The sequence below is a fragment of the Sminthopsis crassicaudata genome, chromosome 6 (assembly GCF_048593235.1).
Source record: "Sminthopsis crassicaudata isolate SCR6 chromosome 6, ASM4859323v1, whole genome shotgun sequence".
Classification (NCBI taxonomy): Eukaryota; Metazoa; Chordata; class Mammalia; order Dasyuromorphia; family Dasyuridae; genus Sminthopsis; species Sminthopsis crassicaudata.
The window spans coordinates 15,630,671-15,649,571 of NC_133622.1; the positions used below are offsets into that span (position 1 = coordinate 15,630,671).

At 33.6% G+C, this 18,901-nt stretch overlaps 1 protein-coding gene across 1 annotated transcript in view; it reads right to left on the reverse strand.

The window, feature by feature from the left end:
* DHX15 (DEAH-box helicase 15) overlaps positions 1–18,901 on the reverse strand; it is a 62,600-nt gene that overhangs the window by 25,337 nt on the left and 18,362 nt on the right. The window contains 3 exon segments of the mRNA XM_074274309.1: positions 3,698–3,916; positions 7,546–7,705; positions 18,647–18,840. Of these exon segments, the coding sequence (XP_074130410.1) occupies positions 3,698–3,916; positions 7,546–7,705; positions 18,647–18,840 (573 nt within the window).

Here is an 18,901-nt window from a genome sequence, read left to right on the forward strand (position 1 = left end):
ACCAGGGAAGGAACTTTTAATAGATCTAACCACTTGTTTATACTCTGACTCATAAGATACCATTCCTGAGAATATATCTTAAGAAGGTAAAAGAAAAAATGTCTCATAACAAAAACAAAAACTAGAGTTATCTATCTTAAATCCTGCTCCATATAAGAACAGAAAACCTGAGCCAGCCCACCAAGTTTTACCTCACTGCCATCCCTACTTTTTATGTAATCATCCTCTTTAAAGGCAGAGACTTTCTTTTATCTGTAATGTAGTAGAAACTGTTTATGAAATTGAATTCAGATGTTAATCTATGAAAATAATGTGGTGTGGGAAAGGAATAATATGAAGTACTGAGAGAAATTTTACAAAAACATTTGAATTAAGGAAGAACCAATTCAGCAGAACCAAGAATAAAACCATGATAATCTAAAGGAAAACAACACTAAAGGACACCAGAATTTATGTCAACACAATGATCAATCCTGACTCCAGGATAAAAATATACATCTCCCCTCACATTAAAGAAGATGACAGATTATGGATACAGCATGAAGCATCTATTATTAGTCATCATCAATATTGTTGCTTTGCTTCCTCACATCTTAGCTACAATGGAAAAGTGATTGGATTTTTTGTTGCTTTTTTTCTAAATAGATGGGAGAATTTGGGGAAATGTTAGCACTCCCCTCAAACTTTTATCAATAATTCTAAGAAAATTCTCCAATGGCACACTAATTATACTTACAATAGAATTAAATAAATTAAGCCAATTATTTCTGCTAGAATGCAGCTACTTCTCAATAGTAAACTTAAAAAAAAAAAGCATCTTCAAAAACCTTGAGTTGAGTGCCCCCTACTGGTTTAGTAGTATGCAAATATTCCATCCATCCTGCCACAAATGTCAATATATTTATCTTCTAATTTGGTTGATTAAGTCTTTCAGGAAACCAGATGACCCAGTGGAAAGGGTCCTAGGATTGGAATCAGGAAGTCTCATCTCCCTGAGTTCACCTCTGTTCAACACTTACTAGGTAGATGACCCTGGGCAACTCATAAACATGTTTACCTCAACTGCCAATTGAGCCACAGAAGGAAATGGCAAAACACTACACTATCTCCGTCAAGAAAAAAGAGCATTAGTTGGACATAGCAAATGATATGGGAGGAACACTAGATAAGAAATTCAATGATTTCAAGTAGAATGCCATCCAAGATGAGAAATGCTCAAATCTCTCCAAGAACTTTACAAATGCATTAACAGCATTATTCTAATTATTCTTATCTAAAGCAGTTCTCCAAAGGAACTATAATAAGCAAAACTTCAAACTAGTTCTATCATATGTACTTTAGTAACAGAATCATCATTTTTTGGAAACATTTAGCATTTAGTCTACAACTCACAGGATTTGACTTTTCTAAAAAAATTTGGTGACTTGTCCAATATGAGATTTTATTAAAATACATGACTAAAACTTAATGGAAACACACACACACATTGAAGGCATAAAAGTACTCTCAAGTTTCTTTTAAGCCTCTTCCCCAAGCAATTTTACTCTTCCAAAACATAACTGAGACCTAGAATACAAAAAGGCATCTTTGCAGGAAGAGTTATCACAATAGTCAATAACCAAAAGCTTACTTATATACTCATGAAGAATCTATTAAATATTTTTTTACATATGATTTTAACCAGTTCAAATACATAACTCCCTTGCTCAATACAAACTAGAATTTTGTGCTCCAAAATCACCCAACTCCTAGAACGGCTCCTGATACACAGAAGTTATTGAAATAAATGACCGTTAATAATATATAATAGCAAGTCCTCAAAGAAAGATTAGAACAGACCAGCATAGGTCACTTTCTCCATGACATAATCCATTCCCCATCACTGATAGTAATCAAATACAAGTTAGATCGCTGGGATACTGTAGCAGTGAATTTGTATATTGTATATACATTTTTCAGGTCCCTTTAAACAACAGGTTCTAAAATTAAGACCAAATTACAATGGTATTTCAAATAGCTGATGTATTCTTTTGGAAGATTTTTAAAAAACAAAACATAAATCACCAATCCAATCATCACCATACTCCAAGGAGAGAAGGCAAAGGGTTTTGAGATTTACTAGGGGAAAATGAAGTATTTCTTGAAGAAAAACAAACAAAAAAACCAAAAACAACAATTGAAGTTCTTTCTGAAACAACTAGATGCTCTGAGGAGGAAATAACTTCTTGCTCTCCAAGGAATTATCAAGCAGAGCCAAGAAAACTATCAGGAGAGAGGTTAAGAGGATAAGTAACTACTAAGATAATTATTTGTTGACATAATTATCTGGAAGATCTTAGTCTTCCTTAGACACAATATCAACAAATACCAAGGGATTTTTCAAGACCTGTCAAAAGGGAAGACCACTACCCATTTTTAATTATTCACATGAGCAACAGTGATACTACTAGAATAAGTTCAGAAAATATTGGCAAAAGTCACCACCTTGAGAAAGAAAATGAGGATCCACTGGGACAGAGAAGAAATTTCCCTAAATTTCCTACCCTTTTTGCAAGTGATGAAGAAGGAAAAAGTCAATTATAGGCTAAATGCAGACAGAGAAGTTAGTGTTACAATGTAATTTATATTTCTGTGAATTAGCTAAAAGTGTAAGAATGATAGATTCCTACCAAGAATATTATTTCTTTAAAAAAAAAAAAAAAGTATTTATTTGGTTTCTAGTCTAACTAGATAAAAGGACTAAAAAGGATGCATGCAGGAAGAGGATATAACTTTATATACAAGTAAATTATAGAGGACAGTTATTATGAAGAAAAATTAAGATATCCATAAATTCAAAACAAAAAAGGGGAAAAATCCAGTGAAGAAACTCATTAAGATATCTTTAATCAAATGTCCACCCATTAAGCAACAATTGAAACAGGTTTTAGTGTGAGGTATTATTGAGCCATAATGGAATGAAATTCATAAATAGAAAATGATTATATCTCTTCAAAAGAAATAGGAAACTTGGAGATTAGATGAGATGAATAAAAAAAAAAGATGTTTAGAGCTCAGAGCACTAAAAATCAGAAATTTTCCCTTTAAGAAATGCTTTCATTTTAAAAGAACATGTGAACTCAAATTCTAGTTAAGCAGAGAATGCAAAGGAGGCATTCTGGAGATGGATGAATTGGAAGTCCATCACTTATGTCTTCTCCAAATTCAAAATAAGACCAAGCAATAGTCATGAGAAACAAGAATGTGAATCTAGTGGTTCCAAGTCAGAGCACTCATGTTCTCCTACAGTTTTGGACATTTCCTACCTGTCTATGTGACCTTGGCCTTAAAGGGGAAAAAAAAACAAAAAAAAAAAAAAAAACTTTTAAATTGGAAGTCTCAAGGATTATTTAAAGCTACAGGTCTGATTCTAGGATCTTAGCACTACATGATGAAATATGGAGTCTTTAAGTTAAATCTGGAAAAGGAAATATAACAATATATATTTATAATTAAATAAGGAAATTTCTGTTCAATATCTACTAAGGTCATATATGAAAAAAAAAAAATATATATATATATATATATATATATATATATATATATTCATTCACACACCATTATGAATGGCAACTACTGTAAAATGATAAAAAACATGCTCCAAAAAATATTCTAATAACAAATTACTAGTTTCATAAAATAAAGAGAATAAAAATACCTCTTGTCCAGTAAGAAAAAGAAGAAGATCTCCTTCCTCCTCTTCACACATATGAATTTGAATCACAGTTCGAATTGCTGCTTCAAGGTAATCTCTCTCTGGTTCTGGAGTATAAAAAATCTCAACAGGATGTGTACGGCCAGGGATAGTTAAAAGGGGACAATTATCAAAGTAAATTTGAAATTTCCCCGCATCTAAAGTAGCACTCATAACAATAACCTGAAAGGAAAAAAAATTAAAAGTATATTGAGGTATAATATATGAATGCAATTTTAATATTTTTCAAGTATAACTCTAGATACTGCCATTTATTTTGGTTGTTTAAGTTCATAATAATCCTGACTAAATAAGAAATAGTTGAATAAATTCAAATGGAAATTTTTGGATTAAGTTTCCTGGATAGCTATTCTTCTTCAATGGTCTTCTTAATATATACTTAGCAAAAGGCAATCTATGTTACTTTTTCTACAGGTTGCTTAAGTAATAGTATTCATATTAAACATTCATAAATTTTGGCTCAGCCCTACTTTATGTATCATCTCCTATAATGTGCTTCTTAAACCGAAAAAAGTTTCCCAATACTGACCCTGACTTCCTCTTTTTAAATAGTCCATCTATGTTTAGTGATTTAAATTATTTTCAATCAGCAAAAATCCTCTTTCCTTTTCTCCCTTTCTCTTCCTCCACCCCCTACCTTCATTGAACAAGAAAAATTAAACACCTGTATAAATAAGTAAAAGAGAATTGTGTCTTGGCAATGTCCAATAAAATAACCCATTCCATATTAAGTACTTTCTATTAGGAGGTAAGGAGCATACTCTATTATGAGTACTCTGGAAACCAGGCTGATCATCGTATTGATGAGAATTCCTAAGCTTTCCAATCTTAATAGTATTGTTTTCACTGTGAAAACTGTTTTCCCAGTTTTGCCTATCACCTTTATATCAAGGGGCTTTTTTGAAATCATTCCCTGAATCATTTTTAAAAGAACAATATATATTGTAATTTGTTCAGTGGTTCTCCAATTGCTGAGGATTCCTTGTATTGCTAATTCTTTGATATTAACAAAAAGAATGACTAGAAATATTTTTGTATATGCTTAGACTAATCCTTTCCTTGTTAATCTAATCAATTACCCTCTGGTTCTAGTGGATCTCAGAATTTTTCCCTCATGATTTCCTGAAATTTGATAGTTAGGTCTTCTTTGGGATCAGGGCTTACATAGGGAGTCCAATGATTCCCACTGTTTCCCAGGTCAGTTATTTTTGCCTTTAATATTTGTTTCATGAAATCATTTTCTTCTTTAATCAAGATGTTGTAGCTCTTGTATCAAGCTGTTAAATTCCCTTGCCAATTCTTTCTTCCATCATTCTAGTCATTTTTCCTTAGCATTCTTATTTCAATCATAACATTTAACTATTCAAAAAAAAATTCTTATTTAATCTCTTTCAAAAATTCCAATAGGTTTAGCACTCAACAGGTTTTTTTTTCCCTTTGAAGCTTTTTAGATATTTTGGAGACATTCTTTCTTTTCTTGTGAGTTTGTGTCTTGAGCATCCCTGTCACTATAACAGCCTTTTTTTGGGGGGAGGGGGAATCCTTTTAAGTTGTTCTTCCAGTTTACTTGTTGGTGTAACAGCTAGACTCTGCACACTTCTGGTGGGAACAGAGGCTGTTCATATTATTGTTTTCTTAAAGTGCTGAGTGTTATGTTATTTCAGGATTGTAGGGTCAGCTCAAACTAGAAACCCGTTCCCCAAAATTGCATGATATAGGGCAAAGTTTGATTGTTGCCTCCCTGGCTGAGGTTTGCTTTGGCCTGGGATCCTTGTTCTTTTTACTCTGCTGAAGACTTCAAAATAAGCTAGAAACTGAGACCTGGCTTTATTCCTGAAATCAACTACAAAGCCAATCTTGAACTTGAACCTGGCTTGCTCCTCACCCTGAAATTACAACACTAGTTATAGGTCTCTGTCTACTCTGCATCTGTACCTAAGATTGGATAATGAGGCAAAGAACTGTCAGTGGGCACTTGTTCTTCCATGCTTAGGCTGGTATGTTCCAAGGACGTCTTCTTGCTCTGGTGCAGTTTCTCCAATTTCTCAGTAGAGATTCAATCTAGAGTTTTTTCTAAATCTATTTGGGAGTTGTCGCCTAGAGCTCAGTTCTGTTCCCCTGGCCGAAGTCTAATCCTTGCCTCTTTTCTATTTTAAAGTTGCCAGCATGAAGAAAGTCTATCAGTCACTCTTCAGATCTGGGATTGGAACTATAGAAGGGAGGTGAGAATATAAAGCTAGACAGACCCTCCCAAAAGTCGTAGAATAGCTGAAAATGGAAAAGTTCTATCATATAAAGCTTGAGTTTATTTTCTATCCTAGTTGCCAATGTTAATTAGATGGGATTTCCTGCAGCTTCAGGATTTGATCTCTTAAGGAATTAAAATGTTATCTATCAACATTTTATTTCTTAAACTTTCTCTCAATACTTCATTCTCTTACCTTAGCAATGTACTTTTAACTTAGAATGCTGTTATTTTTGAAGTTTTTTAACAGAAATATCAACTACTACTGATCATTTTCCCCTCAATCTCTAGAATCAATTTTTTTTTTGCCACCACACTTGAGCTCTATGCTATAACCTTCTCAAAAAGGTGGTGCTTGTGATAGTGGCATTGCAAAAAATGCCTCTGCCTTTCAACGCTAATTCAAGTTGCAAGTTCTCCATTGAAGCTTTTCCCTCTCGTATCACTCCAATGTATGTAGTTATAGAGTCATTTCATAAATAAGGAATGTTTCCTCCCACCTGTTACTATAAACTCCTTGAAGAAAATGGCTCTAGCTACTTGTTTTACATTCTGAGAAACAATGTTAAATACTAAAGTACAAAAAATGTTCTTACTATTCCACATTATCTTTAGTATTATCTTAAAAGGATTTTTCTGAAAGTTGGGAAGCACATATATTCATTCTTCTCCTTGATGTTGCTAGGTTTAAAAACACATCAGGTATAATGTAAGGGTAAAGAACCGAACCTTGTGATTTCATTGGTGCTGGCAAATTCCACTAAAAAACTATCATTAAAGATACTGTTGTAAATTTTAGTCTTAAGAGAGCTCACCAGAGACATCATTGAATTTGCCAGGGTCATACAATTAATATAAGAGACACTTACACCGTGGAGGCTAATTTTACCTCCAAAAACAAAGAAACTCCCCTCATTTGTATCAGAAGGGAACTGTACCATGTCAACATTTTATAAAACAGTAGCAATATCAATGCCTTAAATACCCAAAATATTACAGGTAACAATGACTGCAAGTAGAAAAGAGGGATTGCACAAAAGGAAAATGGGAAGCTTAGCAAGCATGTTACTCATCTTATTTTTTAAAAAGCATGACAATATTTTTGAGTATCTGAGGTTGAAAGGTTAGCAAGAAAGAGCCACCCCCACTTATTAAGATAAAAAGTGATCTAGAACACAACAATGTTCTGACCCTATAGCACCCTAAAAAGGCCTAGACTGTGTAAATTTAAGATCATTTAAAAAAATTTTTTTAAATGGTAGGAAGTACAACACCAGAAACTCAAAACCAAAATCCCAAATGGATGAAAGCAAAGAATAGCAATATAAGAGCTAGAAATTTTATTTGGAGAGCTCTGAAATTTCTTTTTATCTCTATTTCAAAAGTCAATAAAGAAGATGATGAGAAAAATTAAGAGAAATTAAAGAGAAAAAGCTTCATGCTTATAATAAACTGTTAAAGATTTCCTTTAAATGTCCAAAACCAATCAAGGCAATTCAGAATGCTTTTGAAATGCAAGATTTTGTAAATGGCCCGTGGACCTTACCTTTAAATCTGATCTCTGCCTCACAACTTCCTTCAGAACTCCCATGAGAATGTCTGTGGCCAAGGTCCTTTCATGAGCTTCATCAAGGATTATAACACCATAGCGCTCTAGAAGGGGATCATTCATAGCTTCTCGAAGTAACATTCCATCTGTCATATATCTGAATTTGAAAAGAAGTAGAGGCTAATCAAGTCACTGTGTCATTTGATATAAAAAATTTGATTAAAAATTTGAAAACAGAAGGGTCATTTTTTAAAAACAAAAACGGAAGCTCAAAGTTTAAAGGAATTTCATAGGGAAGCCAAAGTAATCCATACTTAACAAGAACATGCTCCATCAAATACCTATGTATCAAGCATTGTGTAAGGGTAGGGGGGATATCAGTTCTGTAATTCCCTATGAGGAGATTACATATTAAATGAAAGAAGTAAAGATGTCCACAAAGACTGCCATCACCACCACTAGATCAGGACTTGGCTTGAGAACGCTGGCACTGGAAGAGGAGATGCTTGTCTTGCCCTATCCTGCCCCACTCATCAAGAGGGTCCTGTATGGTTTCTGTCCTCACTCAGGTACTACCTGGATTTTGTCATCATCAACCCTTGGGTACTTCTCCTCCTAGTTTTTCTTCTTTGTCCCAGGCCCCAATGTATCCTTGAACTGCGAGCTGCCCCCACCTCCCAGGGCTCCACAAGTGCCCTTTTCAGACTTTATCCCTCCCCTGAGACCCAGGAAAAATTTACATTATTCTTGATGTAGCAGTCTGAAGAATGAATATAAGCCAGGTTGAAAGGAAATGCATTAGCAAATAAAGTAGTTTAACTTGAGGTCTGTGTCAAGTTGCTTTTAATAGGTATCTTGCAAACTTTATTTCAATATAATTGGTTTTATTTTTAGAATTTAAAAATGGTACTCTGAGAAGGATTCCCACAGATTAAGAACTCCAGGGGATCAAGAAAGGAAGTGATAGAGCTGCAACATAAAATGAGGGATTCCATCAAACAGATGTGGAGCTAAAATAGTATAAGAATGACCATTTCCTTGTTCATTTCCTTACTACCCATTTATCTCCCAACAACAAGAACCTGGCCTTTTCTATTCCTCCTATTCAGAACTTCTTTTCAAAGTTACCAAAAATCTTGTAACTGAAAAAACCAATGCCTTTTTCTAAGTCTTTGTCCTTTGTGACCTCTATGTGACATCTGACACCACTTTTTCCTTCCTAGATTTTAATGGTGGTGTTTTTTTTTTTCTGATTTTCCTGTATAATTGTTCTTTCTCCATCTCTTTTGTTAGGTGACTTTTCCCATCTTGTCCCTTAAAAACATAAAAATTAGGACTAGGGGCAGCTATAGAGCACTAGCCCTGAAGTCTGGAGGACCTGAGTTCAAATTTGGCCTTAGAGACACTTAACACTTCCTAGCTGTGTGATCCTGGGCAAATCACTTAACCCCAATTGCCTCAGCAAAAAAAAAAAAAAAAAAAAAAAAAAAAAAATCAAAAATTAAGACTGTTCTAGAGGATTTCATTAGTGCCTGTGTTTTCAAATAGCATTTCTATGCAGATGAGATCCAGATATAATATCAATAGCCCTCATCTTTTTCCTGAGGGCCAATTTGATATCTCCAATTACATGATAGTCATTTGCACCTGAGTACCATACTGGAAAGTATCATAAACATAGTACCTGAAAGAGCATATATGCACAGACAAATAAATGAGTAAATGAATTCCAAACTTTGTTTCTTTCTGCTCTTCTCTTTTGTCCATGACCTTCTTTTTGTTCCTGGATACTTTATTTCCCAACCCTCCTTTTCCTCACATCTTCTTCCCAAATAGGAAACAAAACTAAACCTTGAATCAACCAGAGAGTCAGGAAAAACAAATTCCCACACTCAGACCGGGGACGAGTAGCATGTTTTGTTACAAATCTTCCGGAATTATGCTTGGTCATACCACTGATCAGAGATCTTTAATCTTTCTAACTTGTTTCTCTTTATAATATTATTGTATCATTTGTTCTATTCAATTCACTTTGTATCAGTTCATACAACTCCTTCCAGATTTCTTCAAAAATGCCTCAACATCTTACAACACAATATTTCATTAATAATGTTATTCCATTGTTTTCAGCACCATCACACACAAAACATTAACAACTGTTATAAATATTTTTGTACAAATAAGTCCATATTCTTTTTTGAACTCTTTTGCTATGGGCATAGACCTAGTAGTGGTATTGCTGGGTAAAAATGAGAATGAAAATTTGTATAGCCCTTCAGGCATAATTCCAAATTGTTCTCCAGGATGGTTGGACTAGTACCTTTGTATTGAATTGAGTAAAGTGTATTCTTCTTAAAATTATCTACCTCTTCATCCTCAATATCCTGATATACAAACTTCACTTCTTGTAAATATTTATCATAAGATAATACACTGTCTAATAATATTATACACTACTTAATGTCCTTGGACCCTTATTTGACAATAGTGTTATCAACTACTCCCAAGGAGAATCTCCGAATCATCTATTTGGCTTCATGTGTTTTGCAGCAAATGTTAAAACTAATATGATTCTATTCCTCTGGCAGCATGTTACTTTGGTGGTCATTGGTTATAGATTTCACACTTAAGAGAACATCAAAACCTGGATTAAAGTCCATAGGCTTTATAAAAATTAAACCTCTACTTTCTTTTCTGCCATTATTACTACACAATTGTGAGGGAGGCAGAATACTGAAGCCATTTTGTCTTTGTTTCATTGGCTGCAGTAACTTCAACAATCTCCATTAGGCTAGTCCCCAACAAAGCACTTTAATGCTTTATGAGTCAACAATGCAAATTATTTAAAATCTATTTTGATACTCTTTCTCCTTGACTCTAGCAGTCATTTTAATCACTATTTCTTGAAGTTCTTGCTTATTTACCATGAAACAAAACCAAAAAACCTCTACATCTGAAGCAGTAAGAAAATGAATCTATGTTCCAAGTAACTAGATTAGTAGCATATGGTTTTGTTGTTTTATCTACGTTGCTACAATTACTTCATTATCTATAATGCTCCAAAATTCTTAATGCAGTTTTAAGCTTAGTTCTTTTTGGCGTCAGACCAATAAATATTTTTGGTATAAAGAATCAGTACCAAAGAATAGGGGAAAATATGATAAATGACCAATCACATTAACAAAGTGCTACCTGGTCTAAGGTCAAACAAAATATAGCCACTTTGAAAAAAATGAGATCTTAATTCTATTTCCTTAAACCTAATATAACATATCTAACTTATGTATTAAAATGTTAGTAAAATATAAACAAAACATTATCCACCAGTACCTAATAAAATTAGACAAAAGAACAGAGAAATGTTCATAAATAGGTAAATTTACCCAGACAAATACTATATAGTTCATGAGGAAAAAAAATACTGCAGATTTTTCTTCTACTTCTTGACAACAGGAATTCAAAAAGGCAACTGTTCTTCTGCTACACAGTACCTACACATACAACATGCTCCCAAAGAAGCAAAAATAAACGTACAACATGGTAGTAGTTTTTTTTTTTTGAGTAGAGGGACTGTTTTACTTTTGTCTTTTTATGCCTAGTATCTGAAGTTCATCTTTTCACTCAAAAATAAGATCTTACCATCAAAAGGTAAAGGGACCCACACATGCAAAAATGCCCTTTTAGTAATGACAAGGAACTGGAAAATGGCTGAATAAGTTATGGTATATGAATGTTATGGAATATTATTGTTCTATAAGAAATGATCAGCAGGATGATTTTAGAAGAGTCCTGGAGAGACTTATATGAACCAATGCTGAGTAAAATGAGTAGAATTGTTCACTGCATACAATTGTGAACAACAATGAGATTATGTCAAGATCAACTGTGATGGACATGGCTCTTCAACAATGAGGTGATTCAGGCCAATAGACTTGTGATGGAAAGAGAAGAGGACTCTGGGAACTAAATGAGGATCAAAACCTAGTATTTTCACTTTTTTTTTCTTGTTTTCTTGCCTTCCCCCCCCCCTCATTTTTTTTCCCCTTTTTGATCTGATTTTTCTTGTGCAGCATGATAAATGAGGAAATGTGTTTGGAAGAATTGTACATGTTTAATCTACACTGAATTGCTTGCTATCCAGGGAGGAGAAGAGGAGGAAGGGAAAGAAAAAAACATGGAACAAAGTTTTGCAGGGGTGAATGCTGAAAACTATCTTTGCATGTATTTTGAAAATTAAAAATCTATTATTTAATTTAAAAAATAAAATCTTATAAAATGGAAGCTAAGAAAGACTTCAACTTTGGATTGTTTATAAATTCAAATACTATGTAGAGAAGCAAGTCCCTTGAGGTGAGCAAGCTATTTTTTGGTTAATAAGGTACTTTAGGAGGCACATTAAATATTAAACAAATTGTTCTTTCAACATGCTAAATGATCCTCTACTTACAGTGAAGAATGAATGTACATTTTAACCCACTTAAATGAATATAAGTCATAAATAAATAAAAGCTATTGCCTTCCTTACATGGAATCTTTCATCCTGTTCCTAGAAATTATTGCTTAAAAGGCCTCGTCTATGATGTTGAATTCCACACAATCTGACAAAACTGTTCTACCTTTGTACTCTACTACATAAATTCATTGTTTCTAGCTCTACTAAAAAAAAAAAAAAACTAAGAATAAATTACTTTTTTACACTTTCGACTGTCATTTGCTCTTACTACTCACACCTTAATGATCTATCTAAAATGTTTCAATTCTATTAACTCAAATATGCCTTTTCAGCTCATCTTCATCCAATGCAGTATTTAATGATTCTACTGTTGTCAAGAAATGAAGTACACCTGAAGAGGATCACTAAAAAATATCTGTACCTAGTTTTCTGAATTTGATCATGACAGATTTAAACTAAAAAAAGTGAGTGAAGGAGAAAATTGTTCCTTAAATTCATCAAGCTTGGTATTATTAGAGTGGCAGGTATAAAACAATAGCTGAACGAGCCAACAGTCTCAAAATAGAGGGGTCAATTTAGCTATATAAGTATTACTGATTCTTGTTAAATATGGCTCAAGACCAGAAGTATGCCTTTATTCAAAAGAAAAAGAACAGGGTTTAGAACAGCACTGCTTATTAAGACCTACAAAATTGAGAAAGGCTAAGAATTTGAGGGGAGCAAACCTGATTTAAAGCATTCAGATAAGAAGCAAGAGGCAAGCAAGCATTTATTCAGTACTTATTATATGCCAGGAATTGGCACACATATGCACATACACATACACACAGAGAGACAAAGAGAAACAGAGAGAGGCAGAGACAGAGAAAATGAGAGAAAAGATGGAAAGTCACTTGCAAGGAAAAAGCAACCAGAGAGTGGAAAAAAGACCATACAGCCCGGGACAGCAACATTCCTTCAGAAGAAAGAAAAGGACACTAGGTTGAAGGTGCAGTGGTAAAAGAGTAGAAAATACAAAGGCACCAGACTCCCTAAGTGACAACAAAGTTCATCAACTCCTCTTGGAAAAACTTTGTAAACAATTTTAATATTCTTAATCAGCTTCCTCCAGAAGTTAAAAACCATATAGACAATGATGACTTAATGAACTGTTCTTTTTGTCAATTTTCTCTTTCCCCAACATTTTTAGAATTTATTTACTTTCATCACCTCAGCTCTAAAAGATCCAAGCTGTGCCAACTTTATGAGGCACATTTTGGAAAAAATATATACAAATAGCAAATGGAAGCTTTATTAACTTATTAATATTATTGTATTATATTAAAATTATTAACATTTCCAGATATGGTGGCTGTCTATACTAGTCTCACATAACCCAGATTGTCTTGTAACATAAATAAAAGCACAATTTAATATCAAATAGCACAACGTGATACCTAATATAGAAACCTGATAGCTGCAATTATAAGCTGTGACTTCAGAGAAGTATAAGTGAAGCATTTATTTCACTTCTCACAGCTAGAGAAATGGTAAATTCTATTTGCAGAGTGAGGCACATATTTCAGACACATCCAATGTGCTACACTGCTTTGATCGATTCTACTACTTCATTAATGATGCCTGACTCTTCTTTTTTGTTTGTGTTTCCTAATCAAAATGTTCAAACATGCTGTTCTTACCAGGACAGCCTAGAATAAGTTTCACCAAGAAATTATTTTAATGAGGGTGGGCCCTCTACAAGACCAACCTTAAAAGTGATTAAAGATATTTAAGCTTAAGCTTACTAAAAATATATTTAAAATATTAAGTATTCATAAAATGCAAAAATTATATGAACGGTGTTAACCTCTGGTTCTCAATGCAGAAATTTTTTTAAAAGGACCTCTTTGCCCTTTGCCAATTTTAAGATGACTCACATCTTTAGAATGCTGGCAAAAAATGGAGCATCTAATGAACAGCATTTACAAGAATGAGCCACAAGAGAGATGTATGGTAGCTTTCTAACTTTCTGGTAAATCAAGAGCTAGGTCTCTGGCAGAAGGGTAAGATATAGTAGAAAACATAGATGATAATAAAACAAAAGATAGCAATCCAATTAAAAAAATATGAAGGGGATTAACATGTTTAGAAAAAAGATACTCACTATCAAGGGAGGGAGAGAGAAGTGTTAAAGACTATGCCTAAGTGAAGGGGCAGAATTCTCTAAGAGCCTCCACAGGTATGAATCATAAACACTTGAAGGAGTTACAAAGCAGCCTTGCAGATGTTCCTGTGGATTGGGAATGAAATAAATTGGCAGGAAGAGGAGAGAGGTCAGAGAATACAACTGCCTCTTAGTCTCCTTGTATCATCATCATCCTCTCACATGAAGAGATCCATTCTAAAGGTCTGAGTTAGACCTACAGCAGCCACTGGCAGGTGGCTCCCGTATCATAACAGAGAAGTGAATGAACTTATAAGGAATACCCACTTTGATTAAACCCTAAAAAATGAAATTTTGAGTAAAGATTGAAATTTAAGTAAATTTGAAAACTATGAAAAATTTTCCTGTCAGATTTATGGATAAGGGAAGAACTTATGTACAAAATGAGAGCTAAAGATAACAGGAAGTAAAATGGGTTTTGATTACATGACATTTTAAAGTTTTTTATGTAAACAAAATCAATGCAGACAAAATTGGGAAAACAACAGGAAACTGGGATAAAATGAAACCAGGTCAGATTTCTTAAGAGCCAATCCCCAATTGAGAAATGTTCAAGGGATACAACCAGGCAATTTTCTGAAGACATCAAAGCTATCAACAATTGCATTTTTTTTAAATGCTCTAAATTATTATTGAGAGAAATGAAAACCAACACAACTCAAAATGCCAACATTTATTAGTTCAACTAATATGACAAGAAAAGAAAAACGCTGGAAATGTGAAAAAATAAATATATTAATGAAGTATTGGTAGAGTTGTGAACTGGTCCAACCAAAATAAAAATCAATTCTGAACTATACCCAAAAGGCTATAAAAAACTGCATACCCAGCAATACCACAGCAAAGTGTCCATAATAAAGGGATCAAAAAAAAAATAAAAGGAAAAAGACCTTTATGTACAAAAGTATTTATTGAAGTTATTTTTTGGTGTGTGATGGCAAAGAACTGGAAATTAAGGGGATGCCCATCATTTGGAAAATGGCTAAACAAACGGTAGTATGTAATTAGGATGGAATATTATCGTATTATAAAAATTATGGGCAGGATAGTTTCAGAAAAGTCTGGGAAGATTTTTTGGGACTGAAAGTGAAGAGAGTACAACTCAGATGAACACTGTCCTTTAAAGTAGCAGTTTTGTGACAGCAAAGAATAGAATAGAAAACCATCAAATGGGAAATGGTTAATTAACCTATGGTACATGAATATAATGAGATATTAAAGTTCTGTAAGGATGCACAAGAATAAAGAGAAATAGGTAAAGATTTATGAAAAGACCTTACATGGTCAAATAAGTAGTCGAGAAAACAATATATACAGTGATTCCAACATAAATAGAAAGACAATCAAGGGATAGCTAGATGGAGTAATAGACAGAACAATGGCCCTCAAGTTAGAAGGATCTGAGTACAAATATGACCTCTGACACTTAATACAACTGGCTTTATGATTGTAAGCAAGTCACTTAACCTCATCTGCCTTGCAGAAAGGAAGGGGGAAGGAAGGAGGGAGGGAAGAAAAGGATAAATGAAAGTTGGAAAGCTACAAAATAGCACAGTTCCAAAGAAGATTATGAAAAAACAATCCACTCCACTATTTGCAAAAATCTAAGAGGTCCACAAGTATGGTACAATGCATATAGTCAAGAATTTTTAAAAAATATATCAACCATTTTGACTGATTTTCCTTCTTTAAAAATATTTGTTATATAGGATAGCTATCTGGAAGGGGACAACATAAGGGATACAAAGAAGAATTTTGTGATAGGGTAAGATTTCAATAAAATATTTTCTTATTATGCAGAGAAGGATTAAATGACTTGCCCAACATAACACAGCTACTTAAATATTTGGAGTTACATTTGAACTCTGGTCTTTGATATTCCAGCACTCTTTCCACTGTACTTCATTACCTCAACTGGTTGGCTAATAAATATTTTTTCATCTTACAATTAACAAAAAAGAAAAGATTTTCCTCAGGGTCCAAAAGTTAGCATTCACTTCAGACCTATTAAGGCTTTAGTCTTAAGAAATGAAGGTTTAGAAACTCAAAAATAATGTCCTTCAAAACATTTGAAGAGCAGTCTACCTTCTTCCTAACTTTGAGCTAGTACTACATGTAGACCCACAAAGGTTGCTCTTGAACTAACAATGAATGACCAGGGTTTCACAGAGGAGATAGCATTCTGCAACAAGACTGATACCTATAGGAGTAGTGCAAATCAGAAACCCGTTTGTCAAAAACCAGGGACCTGGATAATTAAACTCAAAAGAATCTTTCACTTTTCACACACAAAAAAATCTTGATCTGAAACTTACCTTTTAAAAATTATTTACAAACCATCCCAACCTCCAAATTTTGTTGAGAATTACATTTCACAAAATCATGAGCCCAGTAAGAAAAATGTGTAAAAGCTGAGACCTATTTAGAACTGCCAACATGTGTAGATGGTTCTATTTTTTCAAAATTGCCTGAGTCCTGACCAGGGTCAAATGTTCTTTCTATACTGTCTCCAAATCCCTGAAATTAAATTATTAATTAAATTAAAGAATAAACCCTATCAGCAGTCTTATTTTCTAGAGTAATTATAATCGTAATGTGATGAATTTAGGTAACATCACAGAGCTAAAGAACTGTTGAATTATCAAACCTGGATTGTATTACACTTTACTACACTATGAGATTAAAATATGCAGTGATTCTAATTGCTTTTAACATGACATCAAGTATATTGTGAAATAACAAGCACATAACATTTTTAAAATGAATGAAATAAAAATTATAGACCTCTCATTTCAACATTAGTTATCAATGGAAATCACAAATATCTACTTTAATATCTGAGGCTACAATCGATATACTAACTTTGAGGCAATATTACAAAATTGTCTTTGAAAATCTTTAACAAGACATTTATCACAATGCACCAAAGAAATGAAATGGGCATGGAATAAGAGCCACAAAGAGCCTGCTAGGTTTTGCTGATGACCATTATATATGACACTAGTAAAAGTGGCAATACTAAATGAAGCAGATGATTGAGAACCTTGTTTTAAAGAAGCAAAGCTATAGCAAATTTGTAAATAAATCAAATGTGCTTCTTGCTTCAGTAAAGAGGAATAAGGAACATGAGGAAAGTACATGTAAGTAAAAGAAAAAAAGGTCATCTTCTCCCTCATCAAACCATCATTAATAAATAACACTAATGTAGCACTTTTAAGATTTACAAACCACTTCTCATTTAATCATTCCCATCTGAATTAAGTAACAGTCATTATTATCCCCATTTAGCAGGCAAAGAAAAAGGTTCACAGGGGGTAAGTGGTTTGTCCATAGTCAGAGCTAGTCTGTGGGAGTGGCTAGTCTTCAAGTACAGAATGACAAATGTAAAATAACAAAGCCTCTCTTTCCCTCAACATATTTCACAGATCAAAGAAATCAAGTCAGCATCAACTGATCACTTGGAAGCTCAATTTTTACCCCTAAACAAGTATGGCTTTATACTTGCTCTGTTTCGTAATATAAATAGACCTACCATTAACAACACTATTTTGTCTGTAAGACACAACCAAAAAACATTAAATCTTACATCTAGATGTCTGTTCTAATTGAGACCTCCTGAAATTTTATAGTAATGTGTGTGTGTGTATATATATATATAAAACCAGAAGACATCATATGTCTAAAAATTGTAAGGAATGGGAAACAGCAAAGAGTTAGAAATACTAATACTACTAAATTTCTGTCTTAGTCATTGTGGACAATTCTCAACTGAGACTGCTGAAGCAAATGTCACAAATACTATTAAAAATGAAAAACAACTTATTTTAATAGCAGAAAAATTAAGCTTTAAGAAGTAAATCATTTAAGTTTAGAAGCATTCTAGAGATCACCTTGAACAAAGAGTAAGTGATTGTAATCATTAGGATAACTGCACAACTTTCAATTATACATTTGCAGCAGCAAACCATGTTATTCATCTAACTTCCACATACATTTTGGTTTTTCATCCCAGCATTTAGCCGATTAAATATTGGAAATGGCAAGGGACTGTCATGATAATGCAATATACATTCACCGCTCTGTCTCCTAATGACTAGAATGTATACTAAAAATTCACCTTTAGTTTTTAAGTAGGTGTATCAGTGTATCAACAGTTGAAATTTACTGTAGACAAACTCTTAAAAGCAGCAAACTATATTATCTCACTGGAAGTTTCCATAGCAAACACAGAGTCTAGGACAGAGTACATTAATAAACTGTAGGCTCATAGAATCTACAACAAAGAGAATAATTAGCATTATCACCAGATAAAGTTCCATTCAAGAAACTGGAAACCTTCACTAGTCATCCATTTTACATTTTATTTGTAGAAATAGACTTCTAAGTGGCAGAAAATCCCTGTAATCAAAGTTCACAGTTCAAAGGAGAATGACAGCACTTACTTGAGAATAGTTTTTGCACTACTGCAGTCTTCAAATCGAATGGAGTACCCGACTTCCTGGCCCAACATCACATCCATTTCATCAGCAACTCTCTGAGCCACACTCATTGCAGCAACTCTCCTGGGCTGTGTGCAGGCCACTCCTCTCTTGGGGCCGGGTAAGGAGCGCATGTATTCAACACACCACTGAGGGATCTATCAAAAACATTTTCAGGTTCACACCACAATACTGGTTCACTCTACATACACAGTAAAT